The sequence below is a fragment of the Vulpes vulpes genome, chromosome 15 (genome assembly GCF_048418805.1).
Source record: "Vulpes vulpes isolate BD-2025 chromosome 15, VulVul3, whole genome shotgun sequence".
Taxonomy (NCBI): domain Eukaryota; kingdom Metazoa; phylum Chordata; class Mammalia; order Carnivora; family Canidae; genus Vulpes; species Vulpes vulpes.
In genome coordinates, this window is record NC_132794.1 from 44,027,461 (window position 1) to 44,053,680 (window position 26,220).

The 26,220-nt window shown below is 36.0% G+C and overlaps 1 protein-coding gene across 7 annotated transcripts in view; it reads left to right on the top strand.

Annotated features, from left to right (window-relative positions):
• The window catches only part of CDIN1 (CDAN1 interacting nuclease 1), a 229,574-nt gene that overhangs the window by 112,215 nt on the left and 91,139 nt on the right, over window positions 1-26,220 (top strand). For all 7 annotated transcript variants that reach the window (XM_072738214.1, XM_025998427.2, XM_072738212.1 and 4 more), the window contains 2 exons: window positions 510-575; window positions 1,363-1,468. In XM_072738214.1, the coding sequence (XP_072594315.1) occupies window positions 510-575; window positions 1,363-1,468 (172 nt within the window). The remainder of the gene's footprint in view (window positions 1-509; window positions 576-1,362; window positions 1,469-26,220) is intronic.

The window sequence follows — 26,220 nt, forward strand, 5'->3', positions numbered from 1 at the left end:
ATTAATTCTCTGTAGTGATCTCATTGTCCTTGGCCCTTTCTGTGTTCTTGTGTGTAGGAATAGTTATACTAATTGAAACTAAACTTTCTTAATTGCTTTAATGAAAACATTTGTTCTATAATTGTAAAGGCCACTGTGCTTGTGCCTCACTGTAACTTGTCAATATTGGCTGATAACATTAGTGATATTCACAGTGGTGAAAGCCTTTTCTTTTAATCAGTGAGTATATTTCATTATTTTGAGTATTTTCAATTACAAAAAAGGTAGTGTGTGACAGCTTGAATTAATGATATTTATAATAAAGACATAAAAATACAGAAGGGACAAAGGAATTTTTATATCTATGCTTCAGGTTTGCTAAGAAAGTTCATTTATTCTGACACAGCATTGCATGCATAAGAAAGATATGTATGACTGCATTAGTAATTTTTACACATTTTTAAGAAAGAAAAGCAATTATATTGCTGTCTTGTTAATGAAACAGTTATAAGTATTTGTTCTTCCCATAGATGAAGATCAGCTCCGTGCAAAGGGTTATGACAAAACACCAGACTTTATTTTACAAGTTCCAGTTGGTAAGTCCTTAAACTCTCTTATGCATTTGTTTATAGGGAAAAGGGATGTGTTCTCTCCATAGAATTTTTTTTTTTAGTTTTTGTGAATTTTAGCAAATGTTACCAGAGCAGATCAGCTTTAAATAAAGGGTGAAATTGTGGGAAAAAAATTATTTTAGAATAGCAGAAAATAATAGGTTCAGAAGAAATCTTCTGCCTTAAAAACATTCACATATATTTGAGAACTAAACATGTCTTCTGAAGATGTTTTGGGTGCCACTTTTCAGGTCATTTATCTAAATGATGAATTTTTTTTAAAAGATTTTATTTATTCATGAGAGATACACAGAAAGAGGCAGAGGCACAGTCAGAGGGAGAAGCAGGCTCCATGAAGGGAGCCCAACATGGGACTCGATCCCGGGACTCCAGGATCACGCCCTGGGCTGAAGGCAGATGCTCAACAGTGGAGCCACCCAGGCGTTCCTAAATTCTGAATTTTTAAATAGGGTCCCATTGAAAAGCCAGGCTGGTTGACTTGAGTTTGTTTTCACGTTACTTATGGCAGCAGTGGCAATGGGAGGACAGGAGGGGACTTTTGAAAGTGATGATGAAAATGAAAGGGATGTGATCATAGCATCAGTGGTCTTCGTAAAGAACATGTACGATGCGTGGTTGTGGGGTTATAACCATCGACATCAGCCGGGGCTGAGCTTCGGCTCATTCATGTGAAGCAGAGAGGCCTAGACCGAGTTCAGTATCTCCCAGTCTTGCCTTCTCTGCTCCATATTAGTAATGCTTTGTTCTTTAGCTGTGGAAGGGCACATAATTCACTGGATTGAAAGCAAAGCCTCATTTGGTGATGAATGTAGCCACCATGCCTACCTGCACGACCAGTTCTGGAGCTACTGGAATAGGTAAGTTCCCATCATTTTTCTCTTTAAGATAAACGATACACAGCTGAAATCTCATTAAGAAAACAGTATTTTGTTTAGCTGGTAAAAATGCTGCTAGGCTTTGTTTCTGGTAAATGCAGAGACTTGATTAATGTATTCATCTCAGATAATTCAAACTTCTCTGCTTTCCTAATGTCACTTCATTTTTTTAAAACCAAAAATCTCTGCACAAGGTCAAAATTAGTATCCCTGTTTTCTTTTTTTGTTTACATTTTTTAAATTTAAATTCAGTTTGCCAACATATACTGTAACACCCAGTGCTCATCCCATCGTGTGCCCGTCACCCAGTCACCCCATCCCTCCCACACCTCCCCTTCTGCAACCCTTTGTTTGTTTCCCAGAGTCAGGAGTCTCTCTCATGGTTTGTCTCCCTCTCTATACTCCTCCATTTTACAGCAATAATGTTGGTATCACTTAAAATACGAATAGGAAGGTAGGGTGGCTATTATGATATCAATGCTGACTTTTTATTCCTCTGATGTGTAACATATGCTTATTCTCAGTCATTTAAAACTATCCTGTCCTCAGCTCTGAGGAAAGTATCCAAAAGGTAAGAAATATCAAAACGATTTGCCTTCCAAGAGAAAACAGTTTACCTACCAACTTCAGTCAACCATCATGAAGGCATGGAAATCTCATGGATTAAAGGAAAGGGTTGGAGGGAAAGAAGCTTTATTATTGAATATGCACGGTGTACCTGGGCCTTTGTATTCTCTCAACTAATCCTCACAAGGAAGTAGCCCCCCCCCCCCATTTTACAGATAACCGATTCTCAGAGAGAAAATAATATGCCGTACAGTTAGCCGTGCTGCATTTGTCTTTCTCACTCCCAAACTCATGCCCTTTCCAGTATATCTCAGTTGTCATTTATAGTACAACTGTTGAAACTTGGTGCTTTTTCTATTATTGAAGTGTCAAGTTTTCACACTACACATTTTTTCCCCTTAGAACAGGAGGTAGGGCAAGGGGTAACCTTTCTAGATTAACAATGTTCCTCAGTCACTGGCCCACAGTGAGAATACAATAATAAGGTGACACTGGCCCAGATCATTAAGGAATGAGACAGTAGCATCTGTGCACAGTAGTCTTATCCTGGGGAAAACAACAACAACAAAAACAACAAAACAGTGACAGGCTACGAAATTTGGTATTAGATTGTTACTCAGCTTTACAAAAGGCCAGCAGACCTCGTCCGTAGCAGCTGTGCTAAACTAAGCCCACTTTTTGCCATGGTAACAATGATCATGACAAAATGCTGAATGTAATGGCTTTCTTGATTTTCTTGTGTAATTGTGCGTAGCATCCGAGCTTTACTTTACAGGGAGGAGGAAAGTGCAAAATGTTTTAGAAATCAATGCTGCTTCAGCGTTCCCTATCTTTTATTCAGCCATTATTCAAATTAGCAGTAATGTGGCAAATTGAGTTTTAGATTTTTAGCAATTTTATGAGTTTGAAATAGGAAAGAAAGCACCATCTTTGATGGTATAAGGAGAGCAATGACAAGAAAATCAAATTGTGTAAGTTTAGGTTGCTAAAGCCTTTTGAACTTTATGGATAAACAAACCCATTATGCACCGAGATAGTGCCCCCACTTTGGTACTGGTCAAGTCTTTTATGAGGAGCAATTAGAAATGGAATTCCAAAGAGTATAAAGTTCACTTGAAAATTCTAAGATCATATTTTCTTTCTAAAACAACTGTAATCTTTATTGAGTGCCTACTGTGTGCCTAGCACTCACTATTTTAGAGACTGATTAAATAATCTAGACAGTAATCAGACACCTATGCATTATTGACCCACCTGGAGAGGATCTGAGCAATGGATGTTTGAATAGTTTCCTTTAGACTAGATTTTAGGTTATTTTATTGTGTGCTACGTTTTCTATTCTAATCGTATTTTACTTACACAACTATTGGTTTACATTCCCTAAACATGTTCTTTGAATATGTACCAGTTTTGGGGCATGATTCATTTAGGCCATATTGTGTGATAAAGGAACACCAGCCTTGATTTTGAATGTTCCAAATCATCCAAGGAGGAAATACTCTACACAGAATTCAGTAGTTTTACCAAATGTCTGCAGAGAAGCCAAGAAATAGAAGTAGTGGTGACATTCAGAAAGGAACATATAGGCATTTACTTGGGTATAAAATTTTGATTATAACAGTGATACAGACTTACCAGTGATAGGCATTTTGACAGGAGAACTTAGCCCATTTATGAAAGTGTGGCATCCTACTCTTCATATTTTGCCTCAATACAACTCACATAGTAATTCCTGAAATTGTTCAGAGTGGAGAAAATCATCTCTTCCACCTGTAGGTAGCCTTTCAAGAAGGCTATTGGCTGGTTGGCACCTGGGCTAATTGCTTTATTTGTGTAATAAGTCTCCAGGTGACATAAACACTGTTATCAAATTGTCACACTATTTTTAAATTAAATGTTGGATTTTACAATAAGACTGTTCAATTAATATTTGTAGAATCATGACTTTGCCTAAGCCCAGTTGTTCACATAAGTAACTACTACTGAGCCCTTAATTTTTAGTTTAATGTTTCTACAGGACTTTCTTTTTTTGTGTAAGTCAATATTCTTACTCATCCATTTAGCAACTTTGACAAGGTTGATCATAACCTCCCTCTTTACTGAAACATCCTTTCTTGACTTCCAGGAGATATTCTTCTGAGTTGCTCTGTGCCATCCCAGTAGCATACTCTGTTTGCTTTGCTGGTTTTTCCTCCTTCCAGCTCTACACCGGAATAGGGCCCTGGAACTCAGTGCTCAGCACTCTTCTCTTTGTTATCTACATTCACTTCCAGGGGTCTCCACTGGAGATTTCATCAAAGTTTTATATACCATCTCTATAATAGTATCTACTAATTCTTGCTGCCAGGCCTAATATTTCCATTGAGTACAAATTTGTTTGTTTATCCAACCGTCCACTCAGTAGCTCCTCTTGAATGTCCAGTGGGTATCTCAGACCTAACATGCCTAAGGTTAAACCTTTTATTTTCCTCCCCAGGCTTGTTGCTCCCCCAGTTCCTCCCAAGCTCAACTAATGATGCCACAATTTGCCTAAATACTTGAGACAAAAACCTAACCCATTATCAGCCTACCAAAAAGTCCTTTCAATTCCAACTTTGTCTTATCTCAAATCACGCCCCAGTATCACCTTCTTACCTGGCATCACTTCAGTCTCTGTTATCATCTCTTGAACTGTTGCTGTAGCTTCCAAATTGGTCTCCAGACATTAACCTTTATACTCCTCTGATCCATTTTTCATACCCTAGCCAGAGCAACTCTTGGGAAATATAAATCAGATTATATCACTGAATTCCTGCTCAGAATTCCTCAGTGGCTTCCCATTACATTGCCGATAAAATCCAAACTCTTTCACATGACATTCAGAGCTTGCATGATCTGGTTCTGCACTACCCTGTTATCTGTACACCTGCCCCTCTCTTTCTCCCTCTTTCTCCTCAACTAAGGCTCCCTCCCTCTCTTATACTTCTGAAGCCACGTTGGCTTTCTGGGCCTTCCTTAAATCTACACTGCTTATTTTTACTTCAGAACTCTTATTCTGGCTAATTCTTCGACTTGAAGTTTTCTTCATTTGGATCTCCATATGGTGAACTCTTCGCACCATTCAGGTGTCTGCTCAGATTCCTCTCCTCGAGGATACCTTCAATGACCACTCCGTCTAAATGGCCTCACCTTAGTCATCTCTCCCTCTTCACTTGGTTGGACTTTTTGTTCATAGTATTATCCCTATCTGAGTGAACAAAGAAACATATAAGCATCAACTTGTTTGAATACAAGCCTTTATTAAAGTGCTTTCCCTTCTATATTGCCCTTGCTAATTACTCTATGCAGCATGCCCCTCATTCCTTTGTAATAATCAAAGCTTCAAGAATTTTCCCTGACTTAGTTAAACTCAGAAAAATTTAAGTTTTGCAATGTCATCACATTCCCTAAAGTCAGATTTTGAGTACAGAACATAAGCTGCCTTTCCTGTGAGCAGGCCCCTATCCCAGCAATGAACCTTGATCAAATAGCTCCTCAAAATTCTAAGCCTCCACTTTTATGGAGTTAAAGGAAATAAAGAGTGCCTCTGAGAAGCATCATTTGGACCATAATATAGCCCCAAATTATATAAGGCTATATATATGATTATATAGAAAATGCACACATATGTGTGTGTGTATATGTATAAATGTATATCCCATATACATAGGGCTATACATACAGATTGTATAAAAACCATATTTTCTTGCATAGTCCACACCCTGGAAGCTTTCTCATTCTATTTCTGTAATCAAAAAGTGAGTTCTTTGACCATTTGATCTATATTACTAAGTGTATTTTCATATTCTGATGATGACAGTTAAGAAGGAAACAATTCTATAATCTGAGGCCAGATTACATGCACGGGCTCTATACATACATATGTATGCCATACATATGGCCTTTCAAAGAATGAGGGGCAGATACTCTGTGCTCACTTTTAGTGTTTGGAGATAAGGTGGGTCCATTTGAATGAAAATATTAAGTGACGCTAAAGAGCAAAGCTCCACAAGCAGTTAGGCAGCACACACACGGTGCCCAACAACTACCAATCAAGAACGTGGAAATCTCGACTACATGTCCAACCCTGCCAGCTGCCATTCCGGGCACACTCCGACATGCTGTCATCGGTGGCATCTATGAAAAACTGAAGTATACTTTGTAAATACACATCTTCATTTCTCTCAAAGAGGATCAACACTTACTGACTGGCAAGAACAAGGCAAAGTTTTATTTCAACATGATTTTCCAGTTTAGTGATCCTTGAAATAAATGATGAAGGGAATCTCTCTTGTTCTTGGGTTTGAATCCAGGCCATACCACTTCCCAGTCCCATAACTATGAACAACTAGCTCAGCCTCCCTCTTTGTTTTCTCCCATAAAATGGTGTAATACCTTCTTGACCATGTTGTCATGAAGATGAGTTATTTAATACACGTGGAAGCACTTTCGAGGTACTTGACAGTGAACAAATATTAGTTCCCCTGTATCTGTTTTTCCTGTATATCACGATCTGATGGAATTTAGAAATCTTCTAAGTAGACATTTTTATTTACCTGCTTTGCCATAAATTCCTCCTGGACTACTCAGAGGGCTGACTGGCATCTCTTTGGGAAACCTTCCTGCATTCCAAGCTTGGGCTAGGTATTCAGCACTGTGTTCCACTAATAATTTCACAGCATTTGTCAAATATTATAATTTCTTATTTGTAACCTTCCTTCAGTTAAAATTGAGTTTCGTCTTACCTATATGTCTTACCTGTCATCAAATGCCCAAAAGCTGGTTGGAATACCTGGCTGCTGGAGGTGCCAGTAGGTGATCAGTAGATATTTATTTGAACAGATGAATATATGGATGAATTTTGTGATGCGTGGCAGACAACAACCTTTTGAATCCTCCATTAAGGATTATCAGAAACTGTGACATTCAACTGCAATAGGGCTCAATTTTTTTTTCTTTGAAAATGCCACTCTAAAGACCAAGAAAAATGCTTCATTAAAAAAAAAAAAAAAGAACTTCTACAGTCTTTTCAGTTGTATAGACTTTCACAGATCTATTTCATGGAATACAGTGTATTTACACTAGGAGTTTTAAAATATAACACAACTGATAAGTGGCAAACACATATTACAAAGTTTTTAAAGTATTTATAATCTTGTATTTATTATTTGCTTGCACAAAATTTCAGCCAGATCTCTCCTTTGAGATTTGACATGGTATGTCTTAATGATCCTGAGCAGAAGATATTTTGTCATTTCCTTAGGAGATACATGAAACTGGGCCTACCCTACCACTTCAGGGGCCTGGGGCAAGAGGACATATGGAGGCATGTAGTCCATGTGCCTATTTAAGTTTGTGTATCAAGTTAACAGACATAAAGTAAAATGTATTTTGTCCTACAGGGAGATCTGGAAGTTCATATTTGCATTAAGAATTTGCAGCCTCCTTGTATGTCAGGGCCGTAATGTGGCAGCATCAGGATAAGTGGCCCTGCTATCAAGCACGCTCATTCTGTACATCCAGCACCATGTACCTTCCCACAAACCACTGCACTTGGCCATCTTTCAGGACAGAGGTGTACATTCTGGTGGTCTTCCCTCTTATCAGGCAGATGAACCAGAGAAAGAGGGCTATGCAGCCCTTGAGGGTGGTCTTGTGGTGCATTGATCAGGAAGTTCTAAGGTCCCTGGTATGTGGAATGTGGTCTAGAAAGGGATTAGGGGAATATAGAGCAAGTGGGGATGTCCCCTTGGTCCTGCAGAATCCTCACCCCATGGGTTTGATACAACCAAAGAGATCCAGAGCAGAATGCTCAAGTTTTGGGCCAGGCCATGGACACCTCCTGAATGATTCTAAATAATAGTATCAAAGAAAGCAAGTACATGTATCTTCCAAAGTCATTTTTTTGTACTGGTGTTAGAATATAAGGGGAAATGAGCACCAGAGGAAATATGGTCTTGATCACATCCATGTATCACTGAAAAAATTAAGAGCTGAGTTCCATGTCAGATTTCTGAACCTTTGGCTCCAGAGAGTCTACTCTCCTAGAGGCAATGCTAAGCTCTAATACCCTCTGCCACAAGAATTGATTTGACTTTAGTTCTTACCTCTAAGTATATTTTAAAGATTGGTTATTTACTCAATGGTTTAGTGATTGCTTTCTCTGGTCTGTGCTACCTTGAGAGGTGAGGCATTTAGAATGGAGCTGCCAAGCAGTTAAGGAAGGTATGTTTCACAGGATGCCCAAAGTTTTTCCTGTATTAAGATACTTCCAGGAAGCCTGCAATTAGCTAAATCACAGATTTCCAGTTATTCCGTTAAAAACAAGGCTGATCACATCTGTCTTAAGTTGGAGTATGTGCCTCAGCAATAGAAGCTCTTGCAAACCTTCAATTACAACAGCTCAGAAGGCACTGCTGCCGTTTACTAACAAGTAGTCATCAGCAACAAGAGACAGATTGACTAATAATTAGTAAATGCACTGGAGAGGGCTTCTCTAAAGGTAGAATGTAATAATTTTCTTTTCCATCTCTTATGGTAAGATATTGATATTCCGTTGTTCCAGACAAATACTTGACATTGTTATTAGCTGGAGTAACCTCGAAATATTTGAAAAGGACGAAGGAATCGTCTGCTGTGTATGTAGTACTTTTATAAGAATGATTTCTCGTAACGTTTTCTTCTGCATTTGGAATGTGAAATGCAAGAATTTTCCCCACCAAGGAATTCATATTGTCTGCTGTTGTTCATTGTTTTCAATGTTGACTTTACATCCAAAACTGAATAAGGAATGGAAATATTCCTTAGGCTTTTAAAGTGGTATTTCCAGTAAAGAGGCAGTTGTTAACTCACTGGAATGTGTTGAAGGACTAAAGAGAAAGAGAATCAACATGTAGGGAAATATTAGCAAATTATAGTTTCTCAGAAAGGTATATGATTAGGTCTTCAGGTATGTGCAAGATTTGGGCAGGGAGGAGGTATATAAAAAGCATATTGGCCAGTTTTCCAAAATCAGGGGACCAAAGAATTGTTGAGAAGATGACTCTTCTGCTGGCCCACTGTGATAGCATTAATATGAATAACATATGCTTCGGAAAAGTTACCCCACATCAAACTAACGAGCAAGTGGTTTGATGGTCATTCTGAGGATGGAAACACAACGGTTATGATCATCCAGAGACAGTGAGGGAAGAGTAATAGAAATTGTGCCAATGGAAAGTGACTCAGTAGCGTGGATAGAATCAGAAGCCCAAGAATACAGTATCCACTTCTGAGATTCATTCTGGAATATTGGAGATCAAGTTGAAACTGATGCTAAAATGGGTCAGGGATGTAGGTCCGTGATTCTCAAGCCTTACCACGTATTGCAATCACATGAGGGGCATTTAAAAAATACTGATGTGGGTCTCATTCCCGGAGAACTGTTGTAATTGATGTCGGCTAGAGCCCGGACCTTGGGAGTTCTTGTTTTCTTTTGCCGGTCTACATGCAGCACTGATGCCAACTTCTTTACCTCCCCTTGGCTAGGAATTTGCCAAACAACCCTTGCATTTGTAGCCTGTCTGCTTTCAAACAGAGTATTGATGAGAAAAATAAAACTTTATTAAGGAATAAAGGTTCAGGTCAGCAGACACTTCACAGTGGTCAGTCAGCAGGGACCCAGCCTCTGCATCTGTGGGGCTTCTAGTAAGGCCTGAGACAGTAAATTGCAGGGATGGGACCCAAACCCGGATCAGCCTCTGAATTCACATCTGTGTGCTTTCTGCCCCACCAGGCAGTTTCACGTCAGCCACGGTGGTAAATCCATTTTAAGAGGCTACTTTACTCAGCTAGTGGGTTTGCTGAGCTGATCTAAATAAAAAGTTCTCCAGCATATGTGGTTTATATATTTACCTTCATAATGGTAGCGGAAACTGGGCCAGGTGTTCTCTGTTGCTTTCTCAAGATCCCTTATTTTATATTCTAAATATGTATCTATAGGATCAGTATAAAAGCCTGTCATATATACCAGTACACCCGGAGCATAATAATTCCTGAATTGTTGGATTTGAAATCCATAGAATCAGAGAAGTCTTGAATCTGGTTCACATTCACAAATTATGACTGAACTGTCTGAAGATTAGTCTGAATTCAGAAGAGAGGTGGACTATGGGACATTTGTTAAGAAATAGATGTTTTTATTTTGAATGGAGTTTTTTTTTTTCTGAATTGCTGTTGGTTACACATAAAAAGTCTACTTTAATAATATTTTTAAAAATAGCTTTATTGAGGTATAATTGACATTATAAGCCACATATATTTAAAGTATACAATTTGACAAGTTTTGACATATGTATATATAAACTCATAAAATTTTCACCATGGTAGAGATACTGAACATATTTACCACCCCAGAAATTCTTGTGCCTCCTTAGAATGCTTCCTCTCAACCCCTTCACTTCTCTGCACACAGGCAACCACGCATCTGCTTTCTTCACTATAGACTTAGTTTGCATTTTCTAGTATTTTCTCTAGATACAACATGTACTCTGTCTGGCTTTTTTTTTTTTTTCTTTTTCTTTTTTCTTTTCTTTTCTTTTCTTTTTTTAAACTGAGAAGTATTCACTTGCATAGCTATACCATTACTTGTTTATCTGTTCACCTAGTAATTGACCTTTAGGTTGTGTCTAGTTCTTGCTATTAGTAATAAAGTTTCTTTGAATAGTTATGTAAAGATATATGTATGGTTTCATTTCTCTTAGCCAAATACCTCTGAATGAAATGGTTGGGACATAACAGTAGGTGTATGTTTACCTTTTCCGCCAAACGATTAAACTGTTTTCCACAATGATTGTACCATTTTACATTCCCACCAGTGGTTTATGATAGTTTCAGGTGTTCCGTGGTTTCCCTGTCCCTTGGTATGTTCAATCTTTTTAACATTAGGCTCTCTAAGAGTTGTGTAGTAGTGGCTCATTGTTCTCTTAATTTGCATTTCTATAATGACAAGTGATATTGAGAATCTTTTTACATGCTTATTTGCTATCTGTCTTATTTGGATAAGTGTCTTTCGAGTCTGGCCCATTTCTCGAGTTGTTTTCTTATTGTGTTTTGGTAGTTTAAAAATAATTCTGGATATAAGTCTTTTATTAGACAAGTGATCAGATACGAAATATTGTCTCCCAGTCTACAGCTTACCTTTTCATTCTCTTAACAGTGACTTTCAATTTAATTTTAATAAAGTTCAATTTACTAATTTTTCTTTTATGGACTGTACCTTTGCTGTCATGTCTAGGAAATCTTAAACATTCAAAGATCTAGAGAAATCATAGGGGCACCTGGTTGGCTTAGCCCATGGAGCCTGCGACTCTTGATCTTGGGATCGTGAGTACAAGCTCCAGGTTGGGTATAGAGATTACTTAAAGTTTCTTTAAAAGTCCTCAAAATGAAAAATAAAGAATAAAGGAAATCACAAAGATTCTCCTCCTGTTTTTTTCTAAAAGGTTTATTTAAGATTTACATTTAGGTCTAGTATCCATTTTCAGCTAATTTTTATATGTGGTGTTATATGTGGATCAAAGTTCATTTTCTTGCATATGGATATGCAGTTATTTCGGAACCATTTGTCGTAAAGACTATACTTTTCTTGGGACCCCAGGTGGCTCAGCAGTTGAGAGTCTGCCTTCAGCTCAGGACATGATCCTGGGGTCCAGGGATTGAGTCCCACATCAGGTTCCCTGCGAGAAACCTGCTTCTTCCTCTGTCTATGACTCTGCCTCTCTTTGTGTGTCTCTGATGAATGAATGAATGAATGAATGAGTGAATAAAATCTTCAAAAAAAAGATTATACTTTCTCAACTAAATAGCCTTTGCACATTTGTCAAAAATCAATTAATCACATATGTGTAGGCCTTTTTCTGAATTTTCTATTTTGTTCCATTGATCCATTTATCTACCAATTCTCTACTATCTTGATCACCATAGCATTATATTTTGGAAACTGTATAAGTCTTTGAACTTTATTTTCCTTTTTTCAAATTTATTTTTGTCTATTCTAGGTCCTTTGCATTACCATATGAATTTTAGAATCATCTTGTAAATTCACCCCAAAAAAAGTCTATTGGGATTCTGATTGGTATTACATTGAATTTATAGAATTCTTAACAATATTGAGTTTTCTGATCCATAATCACAGTATCTCTCCATTTATTTAGGTCTTTTAATATTTTTCTTAAAAATGCCCTGTAGTTTTAGGTGTACGAATCTTGCATATTTTCATTAGATTGACCCCTATGTGTTTTATATTGCTTGATTCTTTTAGAAGCGATAGTTTTTGGAGTGCTTGAGTGGCTCAGTCAGTTAAGTGTATGATTCTTGGTTTTGGCTCAGTTCATGATCTCAGGGTTGTGAGATCAAGCCCTGCATCTGGCTCTATGCTGGACATGGAGCCTGCTCAAGATTCTTTCTCTCCTCCCTCTGCTTCTCGCCCCTGTTCATGCACACACGTGTGTGTGCTGTCTCTCAAAAAGAAAAAGAAAGAAAGAAAAGAAGAAAGAAAGGAAGGAAGGAAGGAAGGAAGGAAGGAAGGAAGAAAGAAAGAAAGAAAGAAAGAAAGAAAGAAAGAAAGAAAGAAAGAAAGAAAGAAAGAAAGAAAGAAAAAAGAAAAGAAAGAAGAAAGGAAAGAGATAGTTTTCATTTCAATCTCTAATTGTTCATTGTTACTATAGAAGAATACAGTTGACTTTCAATGTTGATCTTACATCTTTGTAAAAAACTTTTTACAGAATTTCAAAATTTTGATCTTTACAGCTTTGTAAAATTTATTTTAATACTTTACTCTTTTGGTATTTTCTACATATTCATCCATGTCATTTGTAAATAAGGAGTTTCACTGCTTTTTTCTACTTGGATGCTTTTTTTTTTTTTTTTTTTCCTAACAGCACTGGCTAGAATCACCTATACAAAGGTAAATAGTGATATACATCTCCTTTCTTGGGAAAAAGGCATTCAATCTTTCACATTAAGAATGTTAGCTATCAGTTTTTGTATATGTTTTGTATCAGGTCAAAGAAACCCTTTACTATCCCTAGCTTACTGAAAGATTTTATCAAAAATGGATGTTGGATTTTGTCAAATGCTTTTCTGCATCAGTTAAATGGTCATATGGGGTTTTTTTTATTAATATGTTAAAATAGTGAATTACAGTGATTAATTCCTGAATGTTACACTAACCTTGCATTCTTGGAATAAAATCTACTTGGTCATGAAACTATCTTTTTTATATTTTGTTGGATTTGATTTGTTGAAGATGTATTAAGAATTTTTTCATTTATATTTATGAGTGATATTGGTCTATAGTTTATTTTTCCTGCTAAGTCTTTATCTGGTATTGGGTAATGCTGGCTCATAGTATGAGGTAGGAGGTTTTCCCTCCTCTTAAATCTTCTGGAAAAGTTTATGCAGATTTGTTATTATTTCTTTCTCAACTGTTAGGTAGAACTTCCTAGTCAACTGTTAGGTAGAACTTCCTAGTCAAACATCTGTGACTATTTTTGTTGTTGTCATAAGTTTTTTAACTACAAAATTGACTTGTCTAATAGAGATAAAAATGATTCAGGTTGTTGGTTTTGTTTTTGTTTTTTTATGAATGAACTTTGGTACTTTGTGTCTTTCAAAAATTCATTTTATCTAAGTTGTGGAATATATTAGGATAAGTATTCAGAATATTCCTTTTTTCTTTTAATAGCAGTAGAATCTGTTAGTGATGTTCATTCCTGATATTGATAACTATAGCTTCTTTCCAGATCAGTCTCCCTGGAGGTTTATCAATTTTATGGTCTTCTGAAAGAACCAATTTTTAGTATTAATTGTTTCTGTTTCCCTTTTTCTCTTTCACTGATTTCTAATTTAATCTGTATATACATAGTTTTCTTTTCTTTAGTTTTACTTTGATTTACTCTTCTTTTTCTAGTTTCCCAAGGTAGAAGGCTGGGGTTATTGATTCAAAACTTCAAACCATTCCTTTTTTCCAAGGTAGACAATTTAGTGCTGGAAATTTACCTCAATTGCTGTAGCTGTATTCCACAAAATTTTATGTGTTGGGTTTTCATATTTATTTTGTCTCAAATACTTTCTAACTTTTCTTTTTATTTCTTCTTTAATTCACAGGCTATGTATGCTGTTTTGGTCCCAAATATTTGATAATTTTTTCTATATCTTCCTGTTACTAGTTTCTATTTTAATTCCATTGAGGTCAGAAACAAACTTGCATCCTTTTAAACTTATTGAGATTTGTTTTATGGCCTAGACTATGGCTGTCTTGTCCACGTGCACTTGAAAAGAAAATTTGTTCTACTGTTGTAAGTGGACTGTTCTAGAAATGGCAATTAGGTCAAATTGATCATTGCATTGTTCAAGTCATACATTCACTAATCAGTATTCTACTGTATACTCAAGGGAGACCTACAGATAGTCTCTGGAACTCTCTCTCTCTATGCCTTCTCTCTATTCTGCTAGCATTCTGTTCTGCAGACTCTAGCTGCTGGTCTTCCCATCCTTCCAACTCTATCTCCTCAACTCAGAGAGACCCATTGAGCTTCACCTAGGTTCTTCACCTTCACTATACAGCCTGAAAACTCTCTCCAGCAAGTGGCCCGGGACAAAGGGCTTATCTTTTTGTTTCTCATCACTCAGGATCATTGTTCCTCATTTGTCACTGTTGTCATCTATTTCATTTGTTTATTTATTTCCGGCAGGAGTATAAATCTATTCCCTGCTACCACATCTTGGCTCCAAGTAAGATATCTCTCAATTATGGTTTTAGACACATAGTTGAACGCGTTATAAAAAGTCTGTCTTATTCAACGTTAGCCTTGTAAACTTATTTGCTGCTTAACTTATAGACTTCATTGTTATTATACACAAATTTTCTTAAGCATCAACCATGAATAGCATAATTTATGGGTGAGAATTATGCAAACCTCTAGGTTTCTTTCTTTTGATCTCTCTCTCTCTCTCAGATAGACCTCTGGGTCTCTTTCTCCCAGGATTCTTAGAGATGAAATGGGATTTTTCACTCACTACTTTTTGCCCAGCAAAGGGAAAGACTTTGGTGTGGTCAAGGTCAAAGATTGGATAATAAGTGTATTGTCATTAGAAGGCAGCTTTCTTCAATCATCTTTCATTAGCACTCACCAAGGGCTTCTACCTCCACTAGGACCAACATAAAGCAGACTGTCTTTTGGTGAAATGGAGCCCTATTCACAGAAATTATGCCTTTTTTCTGCCTCTACTTTTAAGAGACACATTTTCCCATGTGTTTAGTATCATTCAAGAATCTCCGGGATGGGTGAGTTACATACGATGAGGCTGTTTTGCCCTAGTTTGCCCTTGCTTACTCTCCTCTCACACATGTAGAGTATGGAAAATGAGCCATGAATACAATTTGCATGTCTCATACTCTTCTTCTCATAAAACATAAACCTGTGTGGATACATAATAGCAATAGTAAACATCCTTTCCTTCTCATTTCTCGTTGACCCTGGAAGTCATATTCCTATAAAAACTAAACTCCTACTATGAATTCCATTTATCCATTTATTCCATTTAACACAAGCAAATTAGATTCTCTTGTGTTTTTTTTTTTTTGCTCTTTTATATTCTTAGCCTACTTATGATTTATGAATTCCATTCTCTTGTTTTATTCCCTTTCCTACCTGAATCACTAACATCAAGATGTTTACCGTTTTGTTCATCCTCATTTTCTTACAGGGATTCAGCCAGTAAGGTTAACAATCTTGTTAACCCCTTCCTACTTGTCCTTATATATTCCTCTTTGCCATTGTCATCCCTTTTATCACTGGCAGCTTTGCCAACCACCACCACTTAAACATTTTAAATTTAGTCCTATAGCATCCCTGATAACTCATTCCAAGTGATCATAAATTCAAAATTAATGCAAAATTCCTTTATTTAGCAAAAAGATTTTTTTTAATTCATAAAGCTCATCAACTTATGTAGATGTGAGTCTATCATAGACATCCCAGATAGCTCCAGCTATAATCCTTTCAGAGTGCTCTATATTGTTTATGAAGGTGGTAAAAATGAGATCACTGGATGTGTGCATAGGTCAGGTGTATAAAACCATATTGACTCAGCATTAGACCAAAATTCTGATCAGCTTCAGCTGCCTTTCATTATTTTAATGTAAAATGAATATTTTACCACTACATATTCCTAATGCAACATATTCTAGCAAAATGGTCCATCAGGAGTAGCGTAAATGACTAAGCTCATAGATATGTATTGAGTTCCTTTATGTAGAGATATCATACTATGCATTCAGAGCATACAGAGATAAGCAAGCTTAACCTTGCCTTCAAAGAGCTTAATTCAATTTAAGAAGGAAACAAAACATCTACATGGATCACAAAAATAACTAACACTGAGCACCAGCACTGGCTTAAGTACTTTCATGTATTATTCTCTTTGACCCACATAAGAATCCAGTCAGGTAGATACTACTATTTTATCCCCATTTCATATGAGAAAGGTGAATCAGAGCGAGTTTAAGTACCCAGCTCAAGGTCATAGAGCTGCAAAGCCAGGAGACATTTTTTGATAAAAGAGTAGCATGATTAGGACCTAACTCTAGGATGGATGCTCTGGGAGCATTGCTTAGTGTAGACAGAAACAAGAAGTTGGGATAGACACACAATTGTTATAACAGTTATCCATATTGAAATAATCCATTAATTCCCAAATTATGATGGTGGGTGGGAATAGAATGAGACTGTGCAGACTTACAGATAATAAAGACAGCATTTACAGAATTTGGCAATTAACTAAGTGTTGTTGTATTGGGAGGTATGGTACAACGATAACCTTGAGGTATTGATATTGGTGCTGTAGAGAGAATAATAAACAATTGAAGAGTGGAAAATAATCCAGGTTAGCAATAACTTCAGTTGTGATGTTAGAGCTGTTGAAAGGCAACTGGGTTGTAGAATAGGAGTTCAAGTGATGGATCAGAGATAGGATTTAGGAATCATCCATGGTAAATAGGCAAAGTGGGTTTTCACAGAGGAATATAGAGAAATGTCCATTTTTATGGACAGGGAAAGATAGAGGACAACTGTGATATAATGACCTCCATAATGAAGTTTAGAGAACTGATGAACAATAAGTGTTACTGTTAGAATGAATAAAATTGTTTCTAAACGTATTGACTCCCAACCTTAATGCCTTGCATTTAACCATTTACCCAGTAATTTTAGTCCAGTTGCATTGAATCTGGTTATTTGGAGTATTGATGGTTAACCTAACAGCAGTTTCCATCATGAGTTATATGGCTTTAGAAAGCTGTACCAAAATGTAAAAACCTAGGGCTTTTTAGCAATCATACTTGAAGGAAATCTTGGGAGTTGCATTTGTCAAGCTAGCTAGGAAAACCATTCATGCATACCCCATGTCCAAAGCTCCATAGGCAGCCCAAATGTAAAGAACTGAAAGGTCATTCTTCTTCCTGTGGTGTGATGTTTGTTGATGTATTTTGACACACCAGTACAACGCTAAAAGGATATGACCTTCCTGCAGTACTGAGAGACCCAGATTTGGTCAGGATACCTGACACTCACTGCATTGCTCCCTCTGCCTTTCTCTTCCTTCACAGATGAAAACCAAATGCTGCCTTTTAAACACAGAAATATTTAAAAATTTAAGTGAACATAAATTACTGCTTTTTAAGTTTCTGTAGTCCTTTTTCTCCAGGGATCATCAAGCCAAAAATCTTAGTTGGAGCTATTAATGCTTTTAATTAAAAGAAATTAAATTCCTTTCTCAGAATGATACATGTGAGTGGAGATTGTTAAATTTGAAATAGAAAAACGAAACAAATGAGGAGGTCTCTATACTATAATATGTTTTACAGTCTTTCTTTATCTTTATGATAGAAACAATTTATTAGAGTTCGAATGTTTGAGGATTACTTCCGAGTGCAAAATTAATGTACATGAAAGTAGATCTTAGATAGCTTTTGAAGTAGTCCCCTCATAGGTAATATCATGTGTTAAGAGGTTGAAGAGTTAGGTGGAGGCCAGAAAGCTGTCAAGAGAATTTTCTGTCATGTATAAATGGGTTCTATGTTAGATTTATACGCTGTGAACTGGAGCTTTGACTAGCTACCGATATTATTTCTTAATGCAGTATTACAGTGGTGTGGGGATGAGGATGGAAAGAAAAAATGTTTACCGTTAATGAATTTCTGAAATAGAAAAGTAATAAGCTACTTTTAATATAAGTAGCTATCAGAAAGGTTTTCCTGCTCTCTCCATAGTGAGTGAGTATAAAATGAGCATGACAATATTCTCCTAGCATTTAAACTGCACTCTGCAAATTGTGGAAGGTTTTGTGGATTTGTCATAATATTAGAGAAAAAGGAATATTTCAGTATATTAGTCAAATTGTTTCCAAATGTGATAACTGTTTGCTAAACAAAATTAAGGTGTGTTTGTCCAAGGTTAATATTTTAGTGACATACCCTAATATTAGGACTGAATTTTTACAGTATTTAGTTGTTTAACTATTCACCTATTTTGCATTGTACCTGAACTCTCCATTAGCACCATGGACATCACCATACATTTTTGTTTGAATGGTTTCTCTGTTTTCTCTGTGTCCTTTCAAATGTTGTCACTTCACTGGAAACCAATACCCAGTACTGACAAAGCACTTTCAGCTCCTTTCTAGGATTCCACAGGCTTCAGCTCCAATTTCCTGGTATTTCTGATTCAGATTAGGTTTCTAAGTTTGTGTGCTGTGAGAACTGACAGCCCTGATCCTGCTCTGCCTGCCCAGGGCCTGGTCACACACACTCCATACTCCAAAGCATGGCCACCTCCACAGACCCTACCTTTCAGGATTTTGTGTACTTTTTCATTGACACCTATATCTGACAATGTAGATGTGCTTCTCATTATGGAATCTTTATCTACATAGGAATAGTGGAAAACCCTTTTTTCCTTAACTATTACATAGGTTAATTCTACTTAACAATGACAGGCTTTCCTGCTGAGACTCAAGTAGCCAAATCCTCTACTCTTTTCTAACCATCCTCCAAGTAACATTTTAACCCCCAATCCAGCATGCAAGTACACACATATGCACACATGCACGCACACACACACACACCACTCCCTAATTGCTTGAGTACACAGCAAACCCATTTGAAGTGACAGGGAAAGGGTTAAATTTTGACAATCTTTTTACTGGTTTATTAGTGACTTAATCTCTACACACTTCTTTCCTCCAAATTCACCCTTAGGTATATACACAGCCATAAATTAACCCAGTTGTTTCTAATATTATGGCATTCTATATGTGTCTTTTCCTCAGAAAGCACACCACAAAGTTCTGTTGTTTTGCCAGAATCCTGGGCCTTCTTTTATAAATTCTTGGTAAAATTTCTTTCATTGCGCTAAGAAAAAAATATATTCTATCAATTATTTTAAAAAGCAATAATTCATTATAGTTGATCATAAATGTCAGGAAGCAAAGACCCAGCTGAAGCATTTTGTCACTAATCATGCTGTTTTTCTTCTAATTAGTTAATTTACATTTTACAAATTAAGGGTAAAATTCAGACAGAAGATAACATCATAGCTTTAACTGACCTATATTTGTATCTGCCAAATTTAAGTTAATTAGAAATGTAGATGCTGTTTGTTTTATCTGTCAGAAAAGCTCATCTTTTTACTTAAAAAAAAAAAAAAAAGTAGAAACACTTTTTTTTCCCCTTAGCATTTATCATCTAAATAATAGTCTTGCCAAGATGGCAGCCTCATAATAAACTCTTTTCAGTGGAGTGATGGGTAATGAAGCTTGCTTGTGAAGGCAGCGAAAAATGTTGTCTGGCCAAATGCATGAATATGATGGCTAGAGAATCAGTGGACTTTCTCAGTCATCAATCTTTTTAGTAGCCTCTTATACATCTGAATATTTTGATAGATGATCTAATAATTGAGTTATCTATCTTTCTAACTATCAGAGTTGCATAAAAATTATTCTCACATGCTACTGAATATTAAATATATTAGGCATTCAGTAAATTTTTCATAAAAGGGCCAAAAGGTGAAAGATTTTTGTTATTCTATAAATACCTCTAAATATATTGAGTGTTAAGCTCTCTGGAATAGTCAGCCCTTAATTCCCTCTGTGAGAAGCAGGTGTATACTTAAAAAAGGTGAATGTCCCCAATATAACTAGGCCATATAATAGTTACTAGTAACAGTAACTATTATAATAGTTACTAGTAATAGTAATAATGAAAAGTCAAGTATGGTAAACATATGGATGCAACTCAGTTGTGTAAAATGGAATGAATGTCCTTGCTGGCCTAACACCAGTGGCACCCTTAATGTGGCCCACGATGGCCAGACGAGAAGCACAGGCAATGTAGGTTTACAGAGTGACCATGGATTTTGATATGCCTATCATTCGAGAGGAAAATGATCCTACCAGAAGGGGAAACTTCTGCCTACCTAGCAGAAGTTTCAGCTGGTGGCACCAAACTACTCAAGCATCCTCTTAATGCATAAGTAGTTCCTTCCCCCAATATGGCTTTATGTTGTGTTTTTTTGTCAAATACCACTCTATTAAAAGCCTATCCACAACAAGTGTGCTTCACTGGGATTAAAAATCAGGCAAGGAAAATTGGCAGGAAACAGATCATTTACCAAGTAGGCTTTCCCCACCCCTGCCCCCTATCATCCACATCTTCAAGGTGACCTAGCCATGATGACTTCCCAGGAACCACATTAAAATAGTTCTGCCCTGGAAGAGCAGACATTTGTTTGCAAGTCTGAAAGGTTACCAATCCTCTGCATCTTGAAAGGCACTCAAATGAGCAGGACCTTGTAAATTGGATTTCTATTAGCCAGTCCTGACGATAGCTCTTCATCAGTGGAAGGAGAAGAAGTGCTATCAATAGCTCCAGCTCTAAATATCTTTTTTTTTAATGATACACTTATTTTGGGTCTGCCTCGTCCAAAACGGTGATACCTGCTAAAATCACTGGAATTAGTTGTGTTTAAGGTTTTAAGTAAGCCTTAAAAAAAAATGGACATCAGCTATTTTTACATGCTTTTCAACTTGAAGAGCATTGGAAACAACAAAGGCATAATGGTCAGAAACAAATATGGCAAAAATGTCTTAAACTTGCTTTCCTTAAAGTTCCTCACGTGACTTCAGCTCACACTTGTGCTATTTATAAAAGTTTGGGATGATGGATTTTCTTTCTCACCTATTCCTGGATTGAAGAGGATAATTGAGAAAGATAAAACCAGTTGTGGAAATCCCTCTACAGGTTACATCTGAGGAATTATTCTTCTCTGGTAGTTTGATTTTTTTTTTTTTTTTTTTTTTTTTTTTTTTTTTTTGGCTTCAAGAATTTTGCTTCTGTGATTTGAGGTTGGGAAAAAAAAACCATATTTTTTTGTACAAGCTACAGCTGGAAATTTGCAACTCTTAAGTATCTATTTAAAATTATATATTTAGGGCAACCCGGATGGCTCAGTGCTTTAAGTGCCACCTTCACCTTCGTGATCCTGTAGACCCGGGATTGGGCTCCCTGCATGGAGCCTGCTTCTCCCTTTGCCTGAGTCTCTGCCTTTCTCTCTCTCTCTCTCTCTCTCTCTCTCTCTCTGTGTGTGTGTGTGTGTGTGTGTGTCATGAATAAATAAATAAAATAAAATAAAATTGTATATTTAAAACTGTTTGAACTAGCCAAATTGGGGAAGTTTTAGGGGAGGGAATAGTCTTTTCTTAATCAAAGTAGCAAACATCTGTGTTTTTTCTAGTCTGTCTTTTGATTAGCATGGCCTCATCCATCACTGGTCTTTGATATGAACACCAAGAAGTCATGTCCTTTTGTTTTAAATGATAAATATGCCTTTGTCATGAATACTCATAGGCAACCCAGGATTTACATCTGAATTGTCAAAGTGTAACTGCCCAGCTCCTGTGATGAGTGACATTATTAGTGAAATAAAGAAGTTTCTAATTTGTCATGGATAGGCCTTAGATGGTGACATTATGAGACTATGTGGGTTTGGATGCTAGAAAAGTTGTCCTTCCTTCCCCCCCTATTTTTCTAAGATTTGTCATTTATCAACAAGAGGCAATCTGCCGCAGGAGGCTGTCTGTGAACATTTTTAACGTTAGTGCCATTAGTCTGTCTCTGTAGGTTTTGTTCTTTAGGCTTGATGGCCGGTAGTTCGAATCAAAACTAATAGTATTTGAAGTAGCGGGCTTCTGGTGGTCAAACAACCAGTATCAGGATTCGTTCTGTCTGGCTGTTATTGCCGGAGACAGTATTTTTTTAAACTTTAGCTTTATTTCAAAGTCTGTGTCAGTTACATTGTTCTAAAGAAGTTTCTTTGCTATCTTTGTCTCAACAGACTCACATTTGCTCAAATGTATTTATGCGTGCGCTGTTCATATAAGCCCATTGACATACACATGATACCTACCTGCACCACCGTGTGTTACTCACCAGACCCTCAGACAGTCAGGTTCAACTGTTGTGTTTCACTCTTGTCCTAAGAAATTAGGACCATAAGATTAAAAATACTGTGAAGCCTTGATCTTCTCTTGTCCGCATGTAAAAGAAAATTTCAACTTACGTATTTTTTGCCTTACGGATTTCCCCGTTCTTAACAGGCAAATATTTTGATTATCTTAAAGGTGCATCTTATGATACATGTTTAGAATGTTTCTTTTCGGTAATAAGTCATTCATTAAAGCTTATGTGTAAAAGGCATCCTGTGGAGATTTGGTATTTTAACAATAGCTTAAACGGAAATCACATTACCTTTTACGTGCTTTGTCTTTATAACTGCAACACAATTGTTTCAAAGGTAGGAAAAGTAAGAGAAGTTTTCATTTTTTCTTTTCCAGATGAGTTGATCTCTTGAATTATCCAAAACAACCTTTAACTTAAATGTTGACAATTGCAAGAGAGTGAAACTCTATCTTTTAGTTTGATTCATTATCTCTCCACAAAATTCTCTTTAAAATGGCTCCATCATTATAACAGCCCCACTTAAATTGTTTTGTTTGTAGTCATATTCCTCACCCCATGAATGTATTGATCTTGGGTTTTCTTTGTTTTGACTGAGTCAGAACTGAAGTGTAGCAATTATTTTTTGAAAAATATTTTTTCTGATGAACCACTAAATTCTACTCCTGAAACCAATATTACACCATATGTTAACTAACTAGAATTTAAATAAAAACTTAAAACATGAAAATATATATATATATATCTTTTGATTGCCAAAAAATTTTTTAAGATAAAAAATGTATTTGATTAGAAATTAACTCTTATCATCCAGGGATTTTCTGTTTTTTTTTTTTTTTTATTTTATTATTAGTAGTATTTCTGAGGTCACCTATTTCGTGGAAAATGAAGTCTTATTGGTGTTTGTTTCCCAACAGAAAACAATTGCTTCCTGACTCTAAAGCCCAGCCCCTCACCTTAATTGAGATTTTTGTACTGTAATGTAAGTGTCTGAGTTTTTGAGACCCTAAGGCTTTCACCCAACTTGAAGACAATGATGCCAGTGAGCTTCTGTCCAGAGTTAATCAGCTGCAGAATTTGTAAACTGCACATGTGTCAAAGTTGAAAATGTTAGCACTCTAATAGAAGCTTGAAAAGGTTAGATCTGATAAAAGCCGTCAGCAGTTAAAGAAAGTGATTTATGGGAATGTAATGACACAAAATGCCTCATTTATCACTCATATATAGATAGGTTAGGGTTCCTGTGTCATACTTTTAAAAACTTGACCACTAAGAATTGTCAAAATAGGTACTTAATTGCCCTTCATCCTTTTCCTTTTGAATTCATTTCATTTCAGTTTTGTAATTTTATCTATGATCACTTTATACTGTCGTTCACTTCATATGGTTCCATTTAAAGTCATTCATATTTTGGATTTTCAAAAACTGTACATCACTGATCTTTTTGAAGTTTTGTTAGCTAAGCTGTTGCAAGGAAAGACTAAGTAAATCTTATGTATGTTAATTTACATTTTTGTTTAGCACGAATACCATGGAGATATATGAAAGTTTCATTTTCTCTTTTCTAACACTTGTAATTTTTATTAGCATTTTATAATCCTCTAAATTTCCCATATATCTCTCCTTAAAAAGTACAACCTTAGATTTTAAAAGACAGAGCCATCCATTGGTTTACTGTCCTAGTAACTCAACGTAATATTTAAGCTCCACACAAATTAAATTTAGTGAGAACCTGCCTGTCGGGTTAAATGATCCTTTAAAAAGGAGTGGGGGGGGGGGGGGGGGGAGGGTTGGCTAAAAACAAAAGTTAAGAAACATGCCAGCTTGTATTTCTTTCTCAGATTGACTTAAAAATAATTATTTCTTTATACATTCTAAGGAAAGTATTTATAAGGTTGGAATTGCTAGACATTTATTTGCTTATTTGATGTCATTTAGTTTATGTGTAAATATGTTAACACTATTAAATTAAAACTATTGTAGAAACTGCCAATATATCAAAGTAATGTTATAAAACACCTATTTATGCAGGATTATTACTGTTTCAGATTCTTTAACATGAAGGGTGGAATTGTTTAATGGCTTTTTTGGAAATTATTCAGATCATTAAATAGGGCCTAAGTGTCTTGGGGTCCTCCCCTTTGCCTCCCTATAGCCAAAAATTAATTCGAAAATTTTGACAGGTTTCACTTTCTCAGCCATGCGTTGTACTTTCTTCAACAGGGATGTCCCAGGTTTCATTTAAAGAGAAGTCAGAGCAGTTTCTTCAGCAAGGCAAAGTCATGAAAATAAATGGGAAAAGGAGAAACTGCCCTAGGAAAGAGAAACCTGAGACATCATAGCCAGATGCAGTTGACCTCGCTGTACCTCGATTCCATCAAATGGGCTATAAAAAAAATTTTTTTAGACAGACATTGAAAGTTGAATATGGATTGGTGTGAATTCTTAACACCAAGAAATGACTGCTAATTTTGTAAGGCAGGCAGAGCCACTGTAGTTATGTAATAAAATGTCCATTTTTTTTCCGATAGAGATATATATGAGAACATGTAGGGGTGGGGTGACTTAAGAGCCTGGGGTTTCTTTTAAATTTCTGCAAAGTAAATACATACAGTGAGAGAACTTTAAAAAGGGATTTATAAAATCTGCAAGATGGATATTTAGTGAGGGAGTTCTCTTCTTTTTATGCAGTTTAAAATTTTTACAGTAAAAACCTAAAAAGTCAGGGAGATTCTTAGATCAATCTTGCCCAAAAGTATCATAAAATTATGATATCCTCCATTTTCTAATATTTTCTGGCTGCCACTCTTAATTTTTAAAATCATATGGTATGATCTAAAGATTTTTTTTAAAACAATTTCCAAAGTTTATTAAAAAAAAAAAAAAAAAAACCTCATCTCATTGGCTAAGATCAAATCCAATTACAATATTTTAACCCATTAGCAAACCTGGTATCTTCTAATAGAGGAAAGGGCTAAGAAATTCAGCACATTAATTCAAAATATGACAGAAGTATTAGCATACTTTCTTTGTGCTCTGAAAAGTGTATAGCTCCTAAATGGCATTGTGAACCACTTTTGTTTGTTTAACAAAGGTTGTAATAAATAATTTCCATCTGTATTCCTCTTAGCAAACGAATATTAAAGCATATCCAGTTTCATATTTTAAGCTTTGTTTTTTTATCATTATTTACAAAAGCATTTTTCTTGAATTGCAAATATCATTTCCCAACTTTAAGGAATGTCAAACTAAATGCATGTCTTTCTAGATGGATCTTTGTTCAGAAAAAAAAATTTATGTATGTTGAAATTAAAATCTTAATTCTTCCATGATTTTAAAAGTCTATTTTTACTTGGTTATCTTTAGACTTGTAGGCAGTATTTTTATTTTTAAACAACAACAAAAGAAACCCCAAAGATCTCAAACTCTCAGAAATATACATTGATTTGAAGAAAATGTGTTCTTAATCTGAATTTATCATTTACACTATTTGTATTAAGGGATAGTTAATCAAATGTATTGTGTTTTTCTATTTTTATAGATCATTTACATTTATTAAGGCAACACAGGAAGCCCCGTTTTAGTTGAACCTTCC